A 23,272-nucleotide genomic window follows, 5' to 3' on the forward strand; every position below is an offset into this window, starting at 1 on the left:
GTTACTTCCAACATAGGAACAAGTCATATTTTTAAGATAATTGCTTAATTTCACTTAAAAATTGCTATTTTGTAGGTGAATTAGTGTATTCTTAAAACTGAATTTTAAGAACATTCAATTAAGTACATTGGAAAGTTGGGGATTTTTGTTGTTGTTTTGTTTTTTCTTTTGCAGTACTCAGTATGGAACCCAGGGCCTAGAACATGCTAGGCAAGTACTCAACCAGTGAGCTATGTTCCTATTCCTTTTTATTTTATTTTGAGACAGAGTCTTGCTAAATTGTTCAGGCTGGCCTTGAACTCATTTCTTTTTGCTTCAGCCTCCTGATTAGCTGGGATTACAGGTTATGTGTCATTATGTCTGACTTTTTTTCTCTCTCTCTTTAGTAAATTTGTTGTGCTTTTTATTTATTTGTTTGCTTTTTTATTTTTACCCTCAAGATACAGTGTCACGGGGGCCGGAGTTGTGGCTCAGTGGTAGAGTGCTTTCCTAGAATGCGTGGGGCACTCAATTTGATCCCCAGCACCATATAAAAACAAATAAAATAGAGGTACTGTGTCCATCTACAACTAAATATAAATATATATGATACACATATAAATATATATATGACACAATGTCACAAATGTTGCCCAGATGACTTTAAATTGTTGGCCTAAAATTATCCTTTGCATGAGCCTCTGAGAGTGGCATGTGCTACTGTGCCTGTACTAAATAGGATATTTAGAAGCATACTGAATTCAAACATTTTGAAGACTACTTTATTTTTTTTAAATATATTTTTAGTTGTAGATGGACACAATGCCTTTATTTATTTACTTTTATATGGTGCTGAGGCTCGAACCCAGTGCCTCACACTTTAGGCAAGCACTCTACCACAGAGCTAAAATACAACCCTAGCCCTGAAGAAAGACTACTTTAATTGTTGCTCATAAAATGGAATTAAAACTAAATATGTAATTCTACTCCAGTTTAGAAATCCAAAAATGTAACTACTAAACTAATAAGTTAATACAAAGAAAATTTAAAAAGCTATATACTTTATTAGTACATTCTCTTTTTCAAAAAAATCTTGTCATTATCTAGGAAACAATAAGCATGTTTTACACTTAACTATTTTCAGTGATCTTCTGGACCTGTTAAACCCCAAAACTGATTGTTTTGACATTACATTTCTGCCATGACAGTGTAAAACATCTCTCTTCATAGTGCCATTTTAGGTTGGTACTAGGCAATACTGAGAATGAAACTGTAGGAGTATTTTGTAAATCTGCTTTGAACCAGAAGGCAGATTCTCTATAACCAGAAATATTAAAGGCACATGAGTTAGAGCTTTTGTAGTCTACAGATCATCTTGATACTTATTCTTTGCTATCTTACAGATTCCAAACAGGCATCTGTGAGACTGTTTAGACTCTCAGGATACCTCACAGAACAGGACACAGGCTTCTCTGTACATAAGCTTTTCCTAATACAAGAATTTTAGTTAAGTTATGAAAGAAAATATCCTTGTGGGCCAAACCAACATATTTGAAAATGAATGCTACCCAAGTCTTTAATGCTGACCAAAGTTTTCTATTTAATTAAGCTGTTGATGCTTCTAACAATAAACTAAAAGACCTTAGTAAAGAAATAGGAAATCAAATCCTTGAATTAGTTAACTTTATTGTATGCAGAACCTTTAATACATATGGCCAGTAGAAATGAAATAAAAGTGATTATCCATACACATGATAAATTTTCAGAATTGAAAATACTTCTTTAGAATGCTTCTCAAGGGAAAAGGAGAAATTTTGAGAACAAATTTTGGATGAGAAGGGCATTTTAGCTTATACTTATGAGTCATTATCTATAAAAAGTTTCACAGGTACAGGTTGAGCATTCCTTATCTGAAATGCCTGGGACCAAAAGTGTTTCAGATTTTGGAATATTTACATAGATTTTACTGAGTGAACATCCCTATCCTGAAAATCCAAAGTAAAAAATACTCCAAAATCCAAAACGTTTTGAGCATTATATTAACATTCCAGAAGTTTCAGACTAAAGATTTCAGATTAGGGATGCTCAAGGTATACCTATAATTCAGCCTTCTCCAGGCAATAGCTTTGTAGTAAACTCAGGCTTGTTCAAGTACAAATAAAGTTCACAAAGCTTGATAAATTAACAAAAATCTCTCTTCCTAAAGCCAAGCAGATAATTTTGGTATCTAGAAATTAAGGAAGAAATGTCTAGATGTGAAATACGATTTGCCGTGCTCCATCACTCATTACAACATCTATTTCAATCAAAGACTGTCACTAAGGACCTCCTCTTAATTCCCTACTTGCATTCTCTGACTCAAGACAAAAAAATGAACAAGTAAAAGTTTTTCTTAGGCTATCAACAAGCAAAACCTTACCTATTTATTAGCTACACACCCTCCTACTATACCTGCTGCCAATAAAATGTTTGGGGCTAGTAAAAATTGCCATCAAATAAAAGTAGGAACTTGTTTCACTGGCTTTTCTCTGCAGGTTAAACTATGGCCATAGAAAACCATGCTCTGCACTGATTCAAATCTTTAAACTGTCTCATGGATATCATTCCTACATAATATACAGGTTATGTTACAATTTGAATTGCATTGGAAAAATAGCCAACAAGGTTATTTCTCAGAAGCTTTTAGCAAACAATCCTACATAATATACAGGTTATGTTACAATTTGAATTGCATTGGAAAAATAGCCAACAAGGTTATTTCTCAGAAGCTTCTAGCAAACAATTCTTACAATTAGAACAATTTTTAATTGGACAATTTGAAAGCATAAACACCAATTCTATTGTTGGTAAGTTTGGCAAGTTTGTGTGAGTTCTTTATTAATTTAGGATATATTCCATATCCTTTCTCATTCACATTTTTAGAAAAATTACTTATTAGTCACTTATCTACCCAATACATATAAAACTCAATAAAATGAAAGGGTCCTATAACCAAATAAATATTTGATTTGCAAAAGATCAGATCATACATTTTCAAAATGTTGCTTGTGTGCTTATGCCTTATGTTTCATAGTACAGCAACACCCCCTTCACAACGACTAGTGATCATGTTACCAATTTCTGTCCAGGTATCTGAATGAGGGTTGTAAACTTCAACTGAGTCCAAGGTACCTGGGGCTAAGAAATCATGGCTGGAAGAACGGCCTCCAGAAACATACAGAAGACCATTGACTGCTACAACACACATGCCTGCTCTAGGCACTTTCATTGAGGCAACTTCAACCCACTTTTCCTGGTTAAAAGAGAAAAATATAAATGTTAGTAGTGTCAGAAAATGGTAATGAGAACATTTCTAAAAAGTCAGATATTCTGGGCTGGGGTTGTAGCTCGGTGGTAGAGAGCTTGCCTAACATGTGTGAAGCACTGGGTTCAATTCTCAGCACTACATAAAAATAAATAAATAAAACAATATTGATAACTAAAACAATATTAAAAAGAAGTCAGATATTCTGGTTCTTTTAAAATCTCAAACACATTTAAATCTCAAACTAACAATCCAGGTAGATTTATTTAGAACATTTTAAAATTAATGAGTTGGCATGGACAAAATAATGAATTTAGAGGAAAATAATAGGAAACATGTCTGATTGAAAATTATGATCAGGAGGGCTGGGGTTACGGCTCAGTGGTAGAACATTTGCCTAGCATGTGTGAGACACTGGGTTCAATTCTCAGCACCACATAAAAATAAAATAAAGAGATTGTGTCTACCTAGAACTAAAACATAAATATTTTTAAAAATTATGATCAGGAGATTATATATAAATCATATATAGGATGAAGTTCTGAGAAACTAAGTCTATGGAATACAACATTACTAATGTCCTACTTCAGGGAAACTATCTATTCCAAGAAAACAGAAAAGCTAATAATAAGTAGAAAAAGCAGCAAGTAGCCAGGTAATCGAAGAATAGATTATCGGTAAATAAAGCATACAATGAACTAAATTTTTTAAATCATAAAAGTGAACATTGGGGGTTGTTGGGGTTGTAGCTCAGTGATAGAGCACTTGCCTAGCATGTTTGAGGCACTGGGATGAATACTCAGCACCACATAAAAATAAATAAATAAAGGAATTGTGTTCATCTACAACTAAAAAAAAAAATTCTTTTAAGTAAACACTGATGCTAAAAATGAACTTTTTGGCAGAAATTCAATGAGTTTCTGACCTTAGTACCCAGTTTAGACAAATCAGAACTTCAATGAAATTCTGAAATATCAAAACCAGAGATAATTCTTTGAAATTGAAGGATCAGATTAAATTTGAAGGCTATGATCACCTATAACTATGGAACACATCACAAAGCTAATATAGCTTTAAAAAAATACATCTTAACAGATAGACAAATGCACAAAATACCCATAATTGATTTATATAAATTAGATGCTTTGGGGTTATGTTTATAATTAGAACTAACCTTTACTCTCTCACAAAGTGCCCTATGACTAGAACAAGGGATCATGAAGTTCATTCTATGTTGCTGTTGTTTTTTCCATTTCTATTTGTGTAGTAGAACAATATCTGCTCTTTATTCCAAGTGACCTCAAAATAATTTGTAAGACTAGAAGTGTGCTTTATATAGCTTTAGGATTTGGACCTATGATGTGAGACTTTAGTAGATAGTAGCAATACAATTTCAGATTAATGCATTAAAAAACCAAGATAACTCAATATTGAAAAGCACTAATTTTGGAACTAAAACCTATTTATTTCACAATTATACAGAAAAATCAGCAACAGAAAATATCCTCAAAAGATTCACTTTCTACATTACGTAGATCCAAATGAGGTGGGAGAGAAAGGGAGAGAGAAGGGAAATTGCATGGAAATGGAAGGAGACCCTCATTGTTATACAAAATTACATATAAGAGGAAGTGAGGGGAAAGGGAAAAAAAAACAAGGGAGAGAAATGAATTACAGTAGATGGGGTAGAGAGAGAAGATGGGATGGGAGGGGAGGGGGGATAGTAGAGGATAGGAAAGGCAGCAGAATACAACAGTCACTAGTATGGCACTATATAAAAACGTGGATGTGTAACCAATGTGATTCTGCAATTTGTATATGGGGTAAAAATGGGAGTTCATAACCCACTTGAATCAAATGTATGAAATATGATATGTCAAGAGCTTTGTAATGTTTTGAACAACCAATAATAAAAAAAATCTACTCAACAAAGTATTTTTCCAAAATAAAGGCAAAAAGAAAGAAAGAAAGAAAGAAAACAGAGAGAGGGAAAAAAAGGTCAAAAAACAAAAGCTAAGAGAATTTGTTGTCAGAGACTGCACTAAATAAGTTATTCAAAGAAGTTCTTGGGCCGGGGGATAAAGCTCAGTAGTGGTAGAGTACTTGCCTAGCATTCTTGAGGCCCTGGGTTCAATCCCCAATCCTGCAAAATTTTCCCTAAAACTAAGGGAAAATGAAACAAGGTAGAAATCAATTCTTTAAAAGAATGAACAGAACTTGAATTTATAATTATATGGATAATTATAAAAGACTCATTAAAATTTTGAATTGTTTAAAATGTATCATGGAATTTACAATACATAGACATCAAATGTATAAGAATGTACATCAAATGTATAGCACAAAGGATGGGAGGTGGAAATGAAAGTATATTTTAGTAAGATTTTTATATTATAAGTAAAGTGGAATGTTATCATTTGAAGGTAGATTTGATACATTAAAAATATATATGTAGAAAAAAAAATATATATATATATATGTGGGGCTGGGAATATATAGCTCAGGGGTAGAGCACTTGCCTAGCATGAGCAAGGCCCTGGATTCAATTCCTAGTACCTAATAATAATAATAATAACAACAACAACAATAATAATATAAACACTAAAGTATTCATTAAAGAAAAAAAGTGAAGGGGTGGGGTTGTGGCTAAGTTGTAGAGCACTTGCCTAGCGTGTGTGAAGCACTGGGTTTGATCCTCAGCACCACATAAAAAAATAAATTAACAAAATAAAGTAAAAAAAAAAGGAAAAAGAAAGTGAAAAGATGAAAATAACTAAACAATAAAAGAGGTAAAAATGAAATACTAAAATAATCAACATAAAGACAAAAAGAGGACAAAAAGAATCCAAAGACAAATTATATAAACAAAAATGGAAGTCTAAAACCTAACTATACTATACCTGTAATTACATTATAAAAGCATAAACTCTAAAAACCATTTAAAAGTCAGAGATGATTAGTGGACTTTGGTGGTATGTATTTGCAGGCCCAGCTACTCCGCAGGCTGAGGCGGAAAGATCACTTGAGCCCATGTGTTTAAGACCCATGTGGGAAACACAATGAGACCCTATCTTTAAAAGAAACAAAAAATTAAAATCCAAATAAAAGTCAGAGATTGTCCATCTCTATTTAAAAAAAGGCCACAACTATATGTTGTCTGCAGTTTATAAAAACAGACTAAAAATAGAAGGGGAAGTTTGTGTTTAGCATGCATGAGACGCATGCATGCATAAATGAATGAATGAGTGAATGAAGAGGTAAAGGAAAAGATAAACCATGTAAACATTCATCAAAAGAAAGCTTAGCTGCATTAATGGCTATATTAATATTGGGCAGAGTAGACTTTGGCATAAATATAGAAACATTTTATGACCAGAAATATGTCAATTCACCAAGAAGATATAATAATCTCAATGTGTACATATCTACCAACAGAGTTTCAAAATATGTAAGGAAACATCTGTCAGAAATGAAAAGAAAAACAGACAAATCCACAAATACTGATGGAGATTTCAATGTCCCTTTCTTGCTAACTGACAGAATAGCTGGACAAATCAGCCAGACTGCGGAATACTTAATAACACTAAAAACTTAAGTTTACCTAATCAACATTGGAACTCTACACCCAACAATGGCAGAATACAAAATATGTTCTCTGATCAAAATGAAATTAAGTGAGAAATCAATAATAAAAATGTATCTGAAAGATCCCTACATATTTGTAAATTTGATAACACATTTCTCTTTTCCTTTTTTTTTTTTTTTTTTTGGTGCTGGGATTGAATTCAGAGTCTCACACACTTTACCCTTGAACTATACCCTCAACCCAATAACATACTTCCCATTGGTCAAAAGAAGAAATTACCAGGAAAATTACGAAATATTTCAAGATGAATACTAATTAAACACAACATATCAAAATGTGTGGAATGAAATTAAAGCAGTGCTTGAAAAAACATAATTTTAAAGGCTCATATTATAGCAAAAGAAAGATCAATCATCTCTGCTTCTACTTTAAGAATCTAGAAAAAGAAGGGAAAAATCCAAATAAATCAGAGGAAGGAAAAAAAATAAGAACAGAAATCAAGGAAACAAAAAATGAAAATCAATAGAAAACAAATTAATGATACCAAAAGTTGATCTTTGAAAAGAAAAAAGATATAAATAATCAAACTCATGAATGGAATAGAGCACATCATTACAGATCTTATGGACATTTAAAAAATAAAATAAAACCAGATTCTAAACATTTGAAATCATCCAACCTACCTCTTCAAAGGAATATTTTTCTACAGTATGAAGAGCATCTTGTGTCTCATTCCACCCTCCAATAGAATAGATGCAGTCATTGAGGGCAGCTACCCCAAGATAGGCTCTCCTGGTTCCCATTGGAGGAAGTGGAGACCAACGCTTAGAAAGTGGATCATAAACTTCAAAAGAACGAAGCTCTATTCCTTCATTGCTGATTCCCCCAATTACATAAATTAAACCTGGAAATAAAATGTTTTTGCTCAGATGCTATAGAAATTTAAGATAAAATGATGAAAAGTCATAGTTGTGATCTATTTGCTATGCCAATACTATATTTCATTCCAGAGTTTACAATATTATTTAAAAGAAAAAAATCAAGGGGCTGTGTCTGTGGCTGAGGTAGCGCACCTGCCTGGCATGTATGAGACCCTGGGTTCGACTATCAGCACCACATATAAATAAATGTCTATCAACAACTAAAAAAAGTTAAAAAAGAAAAAATCAACTTCAGTCTAGATTATCACTTCTCACATTTAAGCATGTTACAAAAAATTAGGGATATAATTTAAAGTGACATTGAATGTTGAAGAACCCAATGATATTATAACAAAATAATTTGTCAGACAAGGATTTTCTATCTCATTGTCTGCTTGGTGATCTCAGGTTCCAGATCCAGTGCTACTACCCATAAATAAAAAAGGAAAGGGACATGAAACATCCCCCTGCAAATGGCATGCTGGGAATGACATTGTCTTATTCAGCAAAAACCTACCTGTTGCTCAGATGGACATAAAATAGAGACTTTAATTTGAAATAGTTACATATCTAGGTAGCAGGATTAATTACTAAAGTACAATAGAATAAATTTATAGAGCTGCTCATTAAATTGACTTAAAACTAATGGTTCTAACAATCCAAAATTATTTTTGAGTTATTAATCTTATTTCTCATGATCTAAACTGAGAAGCTATAAGTTATAAAAGAGTGAAATCTTAAGAAACACAGAGTGAACGTTAGTAAACTTTTAGCTCCAGTTTTGCCAGTAATGACTGATGAGAAAAGACAACTCACAACTTTGCTCATCTTCATCTTCCTTATCTATAAATTAAAAGAGTTTATGTAGACATAATTTCTAAGATCCCTCTCTAGCTCTATAATTTTAGATGAGAAGATAAAAAATATTAAATAAAAAATAATTAGAGAATACTATGATGTTAAACAATAAAATATAGTCCGATCATATAATTTGAACATTTAAATGCTGGTGGAAATCAGAAAAGGTACAATATCCACAAAGCATAAAGAACTTGAATTGGAAACTATAGGCTGAGCTATTATACAACAATAGGAAAATTGCTTCCTGCTCCACAGATACATTATAATTTGCTCTCTAACCCTAAACAGAATTGGGTTCTATTTGTCAGTGTTTGCTATCTACCTCTTAGAGTAGACAAAATAATGTCCATGCACCAAAGAAGTCTGTAGGTAGAACATGAGAACTGTTCTTTGTTTTGTTTTGTTGTTGTTGTTGTTGTTCATTTATTTTTTGGTATCCGGGATTTAACTCAGGGGCACTTTACCACTAATCCATATCCCCAACCTTTTTTTTTTTTTTTAATTTTGAAACAGGTCTCCGTAAGTTACTAAGGCTGACCTCCAACTTGCAACCCTCCTGCTTTAGCCTCTCCAGTCACTGGGATTATAGGCGTCCACCACTGTGGGCTACAGTGAAAACTGCTTTTGATGCTATCTCCCTAACTTTAAAAAACTAATTCAGGTGTTCATGGGAGAAAATGACAATAATGAATTACATTTGAAATGCATAATCAGATATGTCTGCCTACCTGGAATTTTTTTTTTAATATTTATTTTTTAGGGTAGATGGACACAACACAATGCCTTTATTTCCATGTGGTGCTGAGGATGCAACCCGGGTCCCCCGGTGCTAGGCGAGTGCTCTACTGCTGAGCCACAATCCCAGTCCCTACCTGGATATTTTAATCTAACTTTGTTTATTACAAAAAAAAATCAATTGTTTTGGCAATACAGAAATAAAGATTAATAATATGAGGTAAAAGATTTATAGTTCTAGTGTCAATCATTTAATACTAACAGACCCAAAATATATCATTGTGAAGATAAAGCCCCGAAATCACATAGTTTAAATACATGTGTATGTATATATACAGATACACACACACACAAACAAACCCACATACTTCCACATATATCTTGTGGAAAAATAGTTTATAAAGTTATTACCTTGGGGCTGGGGTTGTGGCTCAGTGTTAGAGCACTCGCCTAGCACATGCAGGGGCACTGGGTTTGATCCTCAGCACCACATAAAAATAAAATAAAGGTATTGTGTCCAACTATAACTAAAAAACAAACAAACAAACAAAGTTATTACCTTGCATTTCACAGCACCCAAAGTAGTATCGTGATACAGCCATGTTGCCAACTACTTCCCATTTATTTTCATCAGGATCAAATCGTTCAATGGTGTTACCTATCTCAGCTCCAACCCATCCACCTGCAATCAAATAGAAAAATGTTTACTTCTGGGATAAAGGAAATTTATCTATGACAAAGACTTTAGAAAACATCTAACTACTTCATGTTATGGATGAGTATTACATGAACCAGAGAGGTAATTTGTCCAAGATAACATGAAGTTAGAAAATGATCAAAAGCAAAACTTGGGTCTTTCACTAGGCAGTAAAACAAAGCAAAAAGTTCAACATATTGCAAAGGAAACAAGGTATTTTTCAAAGTGACCTTTTGAAATGATTTCTACAAATTCAGAATGGTTATACTAATCAAGATCAATTCTAAACCTAATCAGAGTATACTACCTATTTAGTGTGATTTTAGGAACTTCAAAGAGGCCCTCATCCTAATAGCATTTTCTTATCATTCTCCAACTCTTGAAATTGAAAATGGTTTTTTTTTCTGTTATTTGAAGTATAATTGCAAAATGAAAGTACTTATGGGAGTGATAAAATACAATGGTCTAAATTCACATTCAGATAACTGATATCTTTTCCAGAATAGGTTTTAATGGTGAGGTATAGGAAGAACATGAGTTCCACATAGTGAGTTAAAGAGAAAATGACCAAAAAAAAAAAGCAGGGGAGACTACCATTCAGAGTGATAGAAATGTTATATACTTAATCAAAATCATGAGATTTAGCCAGTCAGCTAGAGTGTTTCTTTGGATAGCTCATCTATATTTTTATCACTATCTCCTTTTAAAACTTCATACTTAAAGAGAATAAAAAAGAAAAGTCAAAAGAAATGATAATAGAGAAGCTCTGTAAAAACATAACAAATCAAAACCCCATACTTGACAATATTCTTCAAGTAATACAAATTTGAGAATAAGAATTAATAGTTTTGAAAAGATACACATTTTTTATTGGAGAGAAGGAACATGTATAAAGTAATCAGAACCTAAGAATTCAAATAATATTAGTTATCCTTAAACTGAACAGCATAATTACCTAAAGCATAGATAGCCCCGTAACACACACACACTCCCAAGCCACAGCGGGGGTGATTCATTGAAGCTACAGTTGTCCACTGTTTAGTAACTGGATCATAGCATTCAGTACAGTCAAAAATCATTGAATCCTTTTCACCTGGTTTAAATAAGAGACACACAACAAAAGATTTAGTAATGCTAAACCACAGAATCATAATACAATACTCAATAACATTCTGTTTTAGACAATTCAACTGTTACGTGATTTTAAAATATCATTAAATTCATTTGCTCAGCAAGCATTATTTTGAATCTACAGAACTGTCATTTAAGCCTATTTATGAAATAAAGGCAATTTTTCTATTATCTATTTCTAATTCTACCACTCAAACAATCCATGTAATTTGAGGGGTAGGTATAGAGATTGAACTCAGAGGTACTTTCTCTGAGCTATATCCCGGGTCCTTTCAATTTTTTATTTTGAGACAAAGTCTCACTAAGTTGCAGAGCCTGGCCTGGAAATTGTGATCCTCCTTCTTCAGCCTCCTAAGTGGCTGGGATTACAGATATGCACCACCAGATCCAGCTAATCCATGCAATTTCAGAGGACACAATTTGTATTTTAACATTACTATATTTTTTCAAGTATTAGTTTGGGTAGCTGGTCTTGGTACAATTTGTGGCTTAATGTAACCATAATCCTATGTAGCAACAAACAGAAAAAGAAAATTTTAAAAGACATACTACTTAAAATAGTATTTTAAAACACATTCTAAAAATTTGTCTAGGGGGATGGAGTTGTAGCTCAGTGGCAGAGTGCTCACCTAGCATGTGTGAGGCACTGGGTTCGATCCTCAGAACCACATAAAAAATAAATAAATAAAATAAAGGTATTGTGTCCCTACACAACTAAAAATATTAAAAGAAAAAAAAAGGTAAATCGGGGAGATGGAGGTGTTGCTCAGAGTTATAGCATGTGCTAAGTGAACATAATCCCTGGATTTAATCCCCACCACCACAAAAATAAATTAATAAATGAAAATTATAAAATTTTAAATTAAGGCACACCTAAATAAATAAAGAAATGTATTATATTCATGAATTATATGTCAATGTAAACATGATAATTATACTTACTGAACATAACTGCTAGTTGAGCACCTAATATATGCCAGATAAAGAAAAGCTCAAAAAATTGTTCTTGGTTAAGAACATCACAACCACCTGAGCTGACAAGAATCAATTAGCAAATACTATAAGGCTAAATAGTGAAGTTCTACATAATCACACTGTCAAGTGCTCTGGGAGTTCTGATCCTCTGAATTCACTCAGGATGGAGACAAAGAATATTTATTGCTGATGAACTTTTTTTTTTTTTTTTGGTACCAGAGATTGAACCCAGGGGTGCTTAACCACTAAGAGACATCCTCAGCCCCCCCCCCTTTTTTAAAGAGAAAGTGAGAGAGGGGGGGGAGAGAGAGAGAGAGAGAGAGAGAGAGAGAGAGAGAGATTGAGAGAGAGAGAGAGAGAGAGAGAGAGAATTTTTAATATTTATTTTTTTTTAGTTCTCGGCGGACACATCTTTGTTGGTATATGGTGCTGAGGACTGAACCCGGGCCGCACGCATGCCAGACGAGCGTGCTACCGCCTGAGCCACATTCCCAGCCTCTCAGCCCTTTTTTTTTTTATTAATTTATTTTTATTTAGAGACAGGGTCTCACTGATTTGCTTAGGGTCTCACTAAGTTACTGAAGCTGGCTTTGAATTCACAATCCTCCTGCCTCAGCAAGCCAGGAGCAGGTGCACACCTGTAATCCCAGCAGCTGTCAGAGAGCTCAAAACCAGCCTCAATAAATTAGGGAGGCCCTAAGCAACTCAGTGAGACCCTGTCTCTAAATAAAATTCAAAAAAATTACATGGATTGTTTGAGTGGTAGAATTAGAAATAGATAATAGGAATGTGGCTCAGTGGGTAAGCACCCCTGAATTTAATCCCCAGAACCAAAAAAAAAAAAAAAAAAAAAGAAAGAAAAAAACCACAAAAACAAAATCATGATCAGAGGTCCAGTTTCTAAATAAACACATTGTTTTTTTCTAACTGGTAGAATAATAGTACAAATTTTACAAACAGAGGTCATGCAATATTTCTCAAACATGAGTTCTATAATAAGAGCAAATTTATCATTCTGTTTAAAAGAATGAATATTTGAGTAAGTTTTACATCATCTTTCTTTTACAACTGAGAAAACTAAAACAATTAAACTAGAACTCAGGTAACTTTTCCAAGAAAAAGGCAAGAGGGACAGTGCAGTTAAAGATGAGGGGAAGATGGGCTGGGGATGTGGCTCAAGCGGTAGCACACTCGCCTGGCATGCATGGGGCGCTGGGTTCGATCCTCAACACCACATAAAAATAAATAAATAAATAAATATATTATGTCAAAGAAAATGGACCCCCCAAAAAAACCAACCACATGAAGGGAAGAATAGTAGAAGTGAGATTTAAGAGATTGAGAGCTAGACAGAAACCAGATATTATGTAGGGCCCTTGAAGGATATTATAGATTGGTTTTGATCTTAAGAGTAATCAGGAGGGGCTGGGGATGTGGCTCAAGCGGTAGCGCGCTCGCCTGGCATGCGTGCGGCCCGGGGTTCGAACCTCAGCACCACATACCAACAAAGATGTTGTGTCCACCGAGAACTAAAAAATAAATATTAAAAATTCTCTCTCTCTCTCTCTCTCTCGCTCTCTCTCTTTCTCTTTAAAAAAAAAAAAAAAAAAGAGTAATCAGGAAAGGGCACAGTAGCCCATGCCTGGTAATCCCAGCAACTTGGGAGGTGGAGAAAGCAAGTTCAAGGCTAGACAGGGCAACATAGCAAAACTGTCTCTAAATAAAATAAAAGAATGTGATGGACATTATTATCCTAGGTAATGTATGACTACACATATGGTGCAATGCTACATCATGTACAGAGAAATGAGTTGTACTGCAATTGTGTACAATGAATCAAAATGCATTCTGTTGTCATATATACCTAATTAAAATAAATAAATAAACTTATAAAAAAAATAAAAAGGGATAGGGATATACTCAGTTGTAGAATGCTCCTGGGTTCAATTCCAGTAGTGGGGGGCCTGGGGTGGGGAAGTGAACAGAAAGCCATTTCAGAGTATGGCAATGACATGATCAGACCTGAATGTTAGAAGAACATCATATGCTATAATGTATAGAATAGATTTAGAGAAACAAAAATACAATCAGGAAAACTAAGGTATTATACTATACTAATGAAGAAGGTATACCTTTCTATATTTTGGAGAATTGGATAGGGGTTATAAAAGAAAGAATGGTATCAAGTATGACTGAAGTTTTGTCCTAAGTCACTAGGTAAATCATGGTTACAATTTATAGATGGCAAACCCTGGGAAAGAAACAGACTTAAGACCTGAGGAAATCAGAGTTTAGTTTAGACAAGTTAAGTCTGAAGTGCACATTAGACATATAAGTAAAGTTCAAATAGATGGCTTATTACATTTTGTTCATAAAATACGTGGCTTATTACATTTTATAAACAACTTTTTTTTTTTTTAAATTAAAACCAAACCTAAGGGCTGGGGATGTGGCTCAAGTGGTAGCGCGCTTGCCTTGCATGCATGTGGCCCGGGTTCAATCCTCAGCACCACATACCAACAAAGATGTTGTGTCCGCAGAGAATGAGAAAATAAATAAATAAATATTAAAAAAAACCTAAGTATTCTTTTTTGTTAAAAAAAATCGCAGGATCTGTCTGATATGAATCATTCAACAACTTGTGTTTTCTTTCCTTGATCAATTCAATAAAAAAAATATTTGGGGGCTGGTGAATATAGCTCAGTAGGTAGAGTGCTTGCCTCACATGCACAAGGGTTCGATCCCCAGCACCACACAAAAAAAATTTTTTATAGAGTGTAACTATATCTATGTATATCACATAGCACCTAGCATTTATATATAAGACGTATAAGAATGCAGTGAACTAGGGGCTGAGGAGAGAGGATAGTACCAAAAAAATGTAGCCAACTAGATTAATAAGTGAAATAAGGCATTTTTATTATTACCTCCAATAGCATAGACCATCCCTCCCAGAACTGCAACTCCCAGTCCACATCGAGCTTGATGAAGTGAAGACACAGTGGTCCAGTACTGGCTAAAAGTGTCAAAACGTTCTACACAGCTGAGAGCTCTGCTATCACCCCAGCGCCCCCCTTGCAACCGCGTATATCCACCTAAACAAAAGAAAAAAAGGAAGTAAACAGAAAATCCTTTACTACTCAATATGAGAATAACAGTAATGAGGAAAATTTAGCCAACTACCTCTAAACACTTAGTATAACTATTGTATACCAAGAAATAAATGCATTATTTATGTTGCCATATATAAAAAATAACATACAAATGTATTATTCTTAAATGTGCCAAGCCCTGAAAGACTATGGCTTAAATGCAAGGAGAAGGTCTGATGATAACAGTCTGATGATAACAGAATGTTAGATAAAATGTAAATCTAGGGGCTGAGTTGTGGCTCAGTGGTAGAGCACTCACTTAGCACATGAGAGGCCCTGGGTTTGATCCTCAGTGCCATATAAAAATAAATAAATAAAATAAAGGTATTGTGTCCGACTACAACTAAAAAGTAAATATTAAATACATATGTATATAAAAAATCTAGGCACTGATTATCTATTTAGTTAGAAAGTTTCACTATGACTTCTATTAGTGTCTTTTTCAATTAAAAACAGTAGATTGGGGCTGGGGATGTGGCTCAAGTGGTAGCACGCTCGCCTGGCATGTGTGCGGCCCGGGTTCGATCCTCAGCACCACATACCAACAAAGATGTTGTGTCCGCCGAGAACTAAAAAAAATAAATATTAAAAAAATTCTCTCTCTCTCTCTCTCTCTCCTCTCTCACTCTCTCTTAAAAAAAAAAAAAAAAAAAAAGTAGATTGAAATCCTTGTTTTGATTGCACATCCCATCAGTAAAAAATTATAGTATGCATTCCAATGGTGAAAATTTACATATTACATATAAAATATATGCAATTATAAATTATATCATATATAAAGCACTAACATAAACACTATTTCATACATATTGATTTGGAAAACATTTCACCTTACATATCAAAAATTTATCAGGTTTAATGCTTTTAAATTAAAAATGAAAAGAAATTTTAGTATGCTCCTTGGGTATTCTGATAAATCATGCTGCACCTGACCCTTTGGAGACCATTGATTTCTATTGTATCAATGACTAAAATAGTTTAAAAATTTGAGATTTATTCTCTACATTTTTTACTTGAATTCAAAATTTCAAATTTTAAAGCAATGTTTCTTTAGTCAGTCATTTGATAACTGGCTAATCTAAGAGCCCAAACATTCAGATCACAGAATAACAGATGACAAATTAAGTAGCTATGTATTTTTAAAAATGTTTACTATGCTACACAAATATAATTTATAAATCTGTAACCTGAATGTGAAATTAAATATTACATATTTAATTATATATTATGACATGTATATTAAAAACAAAAGTATTAAAAAGTTTTGCTTCTGAAAATAAAGATAATTTCTATTACTTTTTTAAAGGTCCTCACCTACTGCATACAGGTACTTTCTTGCTTTCTTCCGAGGTCGGATCTTAGATGTCTGCAGAAAACTACAAAACTTGTTCTCTTTGGGAGATTTACACACCTCACAGTACTCTTTCAAAAGTGTTTGCAGTGCAACACGAAGATTAAAATCAGATACTCCTAGAGCAATATTTAAAAAGACAATATTTCAAATAACTCTTAAATGCTATCAAAAGGCACATTTCTATAAATAAAACACATTTTGTACTCAAATCATCATCAAACGATGGCATTTGTTCCCTTCAATATCAAATATTATTTTTCTCTTTGCTACTGAGGAATATACTTTCTTTAAATAAAAAAATTGTTTTAAAAATATGCTCACAATATTAGTTTGAAAACTCACGTATAAGGATTTCCAAATAAAAATGAAAAAGTGTAAGGGGATCAAAACTATCTAAAAAATAGTAAAAAAAAAAAAATCTAATTTTCAACCTAATAACAAAAAAGATACAAAATTATGTTATAAATTTTAAAAAATGATAGGCAAAACAAGAAACAAAAATTCTGGTGGAATGAGGACCATTTCTCTAAAACGCTCTTGAGTATGACTGGGCAGGTTGTCCCTTCTTAAGGGTGCTTAGCTGAGGTAAACTGAGGATGAAAATCAACCTGTCTTCTTTTGCCAACTTTTAAGACCTAGCCCCAATAAAAGAGCACTGTTTTCTAATTTGCACAAAGCACTATATATGCTAATAAGGGACTGTCTCTTAGTTTGTTTCTATTTCCCTGTCTCTTAGTTTGTTTCTATTTCCCTAGCTTTAACTCTATATCCCACAAGAATTTTGAGGAAAGGTCAAATAATAAACTCTGGAGAATTCCCACCAATAATTAAAAATTTGGAGAAAGGATGAACAATGAAAAAGCAAAACTCAGAAGAAAGTTGAGGAAACTAAACCATTAAAAGAAAAAGTCTTAGCTGGAGGTATAGCTTAGGAATGAAATGTTTGCCTTGCAGGCAACAGAACCTGGGCTGGATCTCCAGCATGGTGGGGTTCTTTACAAGACTATACTCTTGGAATACATTTCTAGGTAGGTTAAGTAGGCCTTGATTCAAGACCAATAATAAGACCAAAATAGTGTGAAGAGGCTGCCAATTCTGTCTCAAAGCATCTCTGAGCCTGCTGAATAGGCAACAAGAGCAAAGCTCACACTCCCGAGCTGAAAACATTTATGGAAGAGAAGTTATCATTGAAAATAAATGGTGGCAGACATGTCCAAGGAATATTGTGGGGATTTGACCCTTTCATGAATCTTGTGATAGATGAGGATGGAGATGGCAACTAGTGGGGAACAGAACAACAATGGAATGGTGATAATACTAGGAAATAGAATCATCATGTTAAAAGTCTTGGAATGAGTATTAAAAAAATGGCTGTTTAGCAGAGAAATCCATGACCCTTTCCAAAAGCCTATTTAAAACTAGGATGTAAAAATCAGGGCATGTATATTTTCATATTAAGTTTTTTGTTAAATAAATTTTGGTGGGGGGTACCAAGGATTGAACTCAGGGGCATTCAACCACTGAGCCACATCTCCATCCCTATTTTGTATTTTATTAGAGACAGGGTCTCACTGAGTTACTTAGCCTTGCTATTGCTGAGGCTAGCTTTGAATTGGCAATTCTCTTGCCTCAGTCTCCCAAGCCGCTAGGATTACAGGCATGTGCCACCGCACTCAGTGGAAGAAAACCTGGTGGAGATCATCAAATTTATTTAAGTACAGAGATAATGGCATAGAACTAAGGGAATCATGATTGCAAATACCTATATAAATAAAGGTTATAAACCTTGACCGAGAGAGTAGGAGAGAATAAAAATTAAAATGCTAAGTACCTCATTTTTCTTACCAGAGTTTGATAACTGTTTTAATGTGGAACTATGGGGCTGGGATTGTACTCAGTGGTAGAGTGCTTCCCTAGTATGCGTGAAGCACTGGGTTCAATCCCCAGCACCATATAAAAATAAAAATAAATAAAATAAAGGTATTGTGTCCATCTACAACTAAAAAAAATATTTTAAAAATATTTAAATATGGGCTGGGGTTGTGGCTCAGTGGTATAGTGCTTGCCTCACATGTGTGAGGCACTGGGTTTGATTCTCAGCACCACATATAAATAAATAAAATAAAGGTCCATCAACAACTAAAAAAATTTTAAAAAATATGGAATTATGCTTTCATCTTTAAATAATTTTGCCCTTAATTTCATATGAAACTTTAAGATTATTTCTTGAGATGAAGAAATACTTATTGGAAATTAATTATTGCTTCTATTTCTTCTTTTGTTAATTTTTAGTGAAATTAAACTAAATTTTTATATTATAAACAGTATATATAAAAGAATTCTCTTTTTTTAAATTTTTTTTAGTTGATGATGGACAGAATGCCTTTATTTTATTTGTTTATTTTTATGTGGTGCTAAGGATCGAACCTAGGATTGATGTGGTATTAAGGATCAAACCTAGCATGCCTCCTCACACATGCTAGGCAAGTGCTCTACCACTGAGCTACAGCCCCAGCCCAGGATTCTTATTCTTTTTTAACTTTTAGTGAAATTTAACTAAATTTTTATATTATAAATTGTATATGTACCATGATTCTTATTCTTACTAAAATTTTTTTCTAAAGACCATCCAACGAACTACCTATCATCAATCCTCCTCTATATCACATATTTCCTATATATGAATTAAAACTGGCTATTTCTAAGGAACAGACTTTGGGTGACCTATTGTTTTACTTTGTAGTGCTAGGGATCAAACCCAGGACCTTGCTCTTGCATGCATTTTACCATTGAGTCTTTTTATACACATACGTGTGTGTGTGTGTGTGTGTGTATATTATATATACATATATATAATATATATATATTGTGTATTTTTTTAAAGAGAGAGAGAGAGAATATGAATCTTTTTTGTAGATGGACACACCACAATGCCTTTATTTTTATGTGGTGCTGAGAATCGAACCTGGGTCCCGCTCATCCTAGGTGAGCGCTCTACTGCTAAGCCACAATTCCAGCCCTTATATTATGTATTATTATAACACACACACACACACACACACACACACACATTATTTTGAGATAGGTTATCTCTAAGTTGCCCTGTTGCCACAGTCTGGCTAGGCACAATCAGGAGCCACTTGTCAAAAGAAACTAACTTTATTTTTAGAACCACACAAGCCAAACAAAACAGCTCCTCAGGAAAAACCCTCAGAGCCCAACTGCCACCACCGGCTTCCCACAAGCCTCTCCCAAAACCACAAGCCTCTCCACCTCCCACAATCCTCCTGCTCTTGAGGCCGATTGGCTGGGTTGCATGGGCGGAGCCAAAAGAAGTCCCCCAATGAGCAGCTCTGTAGTCTGAAAGGGCAGGGAAATGGCCCAATGAGCATCACCACAGAGGAGCCAATCAGCTAGAAGTTGCTGGGGCCCGCTGTGAGCCAATCATCAGCTGGCAGTCTGAAAGGGCGGGAAAACAGCCCAATGAGCATCACCACAGAGGAGCCAATCAGCTAGAAGTTGCTGGGGCTGCTGTGAGCCAATCATCAGCTGGCAGTCTGAAAGTTTGCTGGGGCCCCTTCAGCTGTGGCTCTCAACACCCTGTGGTCTCAAACTTGCAATCCTCCTGCATCAGCCTTCAGAGTTGCTAGGATTATAACTGTGAACCACTGCACTCAGCTCCTGTTTGTTGCTTTTTATATATTTGTATTATCTACACTTTTTATAATAAGCATATGCCACGAATTAGGCAGAAAAGTCTAAACATTCACATAATGTAATTTAATTACTTCGGTTAAGTATTTTGCTCCTTCTCTGAATTTTGTGGTGGAGTCTTCTTGTTTTTCTCTAATAGACTGCCCATATTTTCTAAAATATAATCAAAGTTTCGAAGTTGAAAAATATTAATGTTGACTTTTTAAAAGTCCTCAATTTCAGCCCAGCATGCAGGTGCATGCCTGTAATCCCAGCAACTCCAGAGGCTGAAGCAAGAGGATCACAAGTGAAAGACCAACCTGGGCACTTAGTGATACCCTGTGTCAAAACTTAAAAATTAACAGGGCTGCAGATGTAGCTGAGTAGTGAACCCAGGTAGTGTCCCTGGGTTCAATTTCCCACACAACACACACACACACACACACACACTCCACAATTTACTTCTCCCTGACACATTGAAGATTTTTCCTCCAGTAAAATACCTTCATATGATAACTACTGGGCCTGCTTAAAAAACAGTAGAAGAGCCCAGTACGATGATGTATGCTTATACTCCCACTGGCTCAGGAGACTGAGGCAGGAGGATTGCAAGTTGGAGGACAGCTTCAGCAACTTAATAAGACTCTAAGTAACTTAGCAAGACTCTGAATTGAAATGAAAAATAAAAAGGGCTGGGGATGTATCTCAATGGTAAAGCACCACTGGGTTCAAACTCTAGTACTAAAAACAAAACAAAACAGTGGTAGACTTAATTTTAATCACAAAAAGCAGTAGGAAAACAAGCCCCAATATAAAAAACCTTTATCCATTCCTAAATTTTCACATGACTCATACAAAAGTATGTATGGGTAATTCCTCTCCCTTGTTTTATCATTTAAATACAGCCAGTCCTCATTAATTGAGGAGTCCCTATTTGTGAATAACCCCTACTCACTAAAAGGTATTTTAACCCCCAAATTAATATTTGGAGTACTTTTGTAGTTGTTCATCGACATGTGCAGAAGGGCAAAAAATTTGAATCATCTCATATGTACTTTCTGGATGAGATTGAAGAAGGATTCACTCTGCCTTGTTATTACAGCTCTTAGAATGTAAATAAGCACCTTTTTCAGTCTACTTTAGGCCATGTTTTTTGCAATTTTTTTTCTTTTTGTTGATTTTGCTGTTTAAAATAGTCCCCAACTCTAGTACTCAAGTACTATGTAGTATTCCTATGTGCACCAAGGCTATTATGAGCCTCACAGGGAAAACATAGTTGGCTCTGCATATCTGTTGGTTCTATATCATGTATTCAACCAATGGCAGATAAAAATAATTGGGAAAAAATATTATCTGTACTAAACATGTACAGACTTTCTTCTTGTCATTATTCCCTACATAAAACAGTACAATAACTATTTATATAGCATTTGCACTATATAGAGAGATGATATAAAATACATGGAAGGATTGTGTTGGTCTTATGAAAATACCATTTATATAAAGGGCTTAAGCATGTGTGGATTTGTGTATCCTTGGGGGTTCAGGAACAAATTTACCAAGGAATCTGAGGGTAGACTATTTGTATTAGGCAAGTTTCATTCTGGAATAAGTTATAGTGCTTGGCCATGAGTTCAATGTTAATAAATCAACAATATGTGTTAAGGTATTTTTAGATTAAAATACACATAAGATAAAGCTTCGTATTGATTGGAGAACAAAAATGTTGTGACCAGAGGCTTGTAGGAAGCTAACCCAATATATCATCTAGGAGAAATAGCTCGGTATTTGCTAATTTAGTGTTTGTGGCAACTGTATAGGAAATAACTATTGCAAGTAACAATTAACACTATATGTACTAATAAAAAATATCACTCAAAAAAAAAACCTACAAAATTCTCTTAACACTGCCAAGAATGGAGAAAAACTAGCAATTATTCAAAATAATTTCTTCACAGAATTACACCTTTGATGCTTACTAGTGCTATTTAATTTGTAGGAAGATCATCTGTAATTGTTACAACCTAATGTTTTAATGTATGAGGACAGTAAAAGTATCAAATCTTTAAAATATAAAGAACATTTTAAAAAGAAATTTAAATTTTATAATATCTCTAATATACAGATTAAAACCCATTTTATGCTATGGTACAAATATTTTCAGAAAGAAGTTTAGCATTGGGCCTGGGAATACAGCTCAATGGAAGAGCACTTGCCTAACATGTATAATGTCCAAGGTTCAATCCCCAGCAAAGTGGGGGGGGGGGGCGGGATTAGAATTTAAAGCTGATTCAAAGGCTACTCAGAGGCTATGATATTATATCAATATAAAATTCATTTTATAGTGAAAAGCATTTATTCAGTTTTGCTTTTGTTTTTAATATAAGCATTTTCCTTAAATATTAAGATTTGCTGAAAATTTCAGAATGGCAAAAGGAATTCCTATATTGAAATAATTAGTACCGGGCTGGGGATGTGGCTCAAGCGGTAGCGCGCTCGCCTGGCATGCGTGCGGCCCAGGTTCGATCCTCAGCACCACATACCAACAAAGATGTTGTGTCCGCCGAGAACTAAAAAATAAATATTAAAAGTTCTCTCTCTCTCTCCTCTCTCACTCTCTCTTTAAAAAAAAAAAAGAAATAATTAGTACCATCAACAATAGCAGATCAGTGTTGGTTTTGTCAGTAACTTTATAACACTAATCTGTTTTATTAATTTCAGAAAAAGATATATAAGAATTTCATTAAAATAGGGAGTAGAAATATCAAAATACTGTCTACTCACCAAAGTTGTACCTTACATAATTTCAATAGATGTGTTACTGAATCAAAAAATGAAAACACTATCACATTTCAGAGAAAAAGCCATTTGATGATCAATTAATT

The 23,272-nt window shown here is 34.1% G+C and overlaps 1 protein-coding gene and 1 pseudogene across 5 annotated transcripts in view; one reads left to right on the forward strand and one right to left on the reverse strand.

Annotated features, from left to right (window-relative positions):
• Window positions 1–1,645: 1,645 nt before the first annotated feature.
• Window positions 1,646–23,272, reverse strand: part of Ipp (intracisternal A particle-promoted polypeptide) — a 32,001-nt gene continuing 10,374 nt past the window's right edge. For 3 of the 5 annotated variants that reach the window (XM_005317978.5, XM_078026174.1, XM_078026175.1), the window contains 6 exons: window positions 16,655–16,810; window positions 15,116–15,283; window positions 11,038–11,175; window positions 9,945–10,067; window positions 7,553–7,773; window positions 1,646–3,271 (listed from right to left, as the gene is read on the reverse strand). In XM_005317978.5, the coding sequence (XP_005318035.1) occupies window positions 3,047–3,271; window positions 7,553–7,773; window positions 9,945–10,067; window positions 11,038–11,175; window positions 15,116–15,283; window positions 16,655–16,810 (1,031 nt within the window). In that variant the 3' untranslated portion in view covers window positions 1,646–3,046. The remainder of the gene's footprint in view (window positions 3,272–7,552; window positions 7,774–9,944; window positions 10,068–11,037; window positions 11,176–15,115; window positions 15,284–16,654; window positions 16,811–23,272) is intronic. The other 2 variants (XM_078026176.1, XM_078026177.1) reach the window with 2 other exon arrangements.
• On the forward strand, window positions 17,837–18,050 carry LOC110596981 (small nuclear ribonucleoprotein G pseudogene; annotated as a pseudogene).

The sequence above is a fragment of the Ictidomys tridecemlineatus genome, chromosome 11, assembly GCF_052094955.1.
Source record: "Ictidomys tridecemlineatus isolate mIctTri1 chromosome 11, mIctTri1.hap1, whole genome shotgun sequence".
In the NCBI taxonomy this organism is placed as follows: Eukaryota; Metazoa; Chordata; class Mammalia; order Rodentia; family Sciuridae; genus Ictidomys; species Ictidomys tridecemlineatus.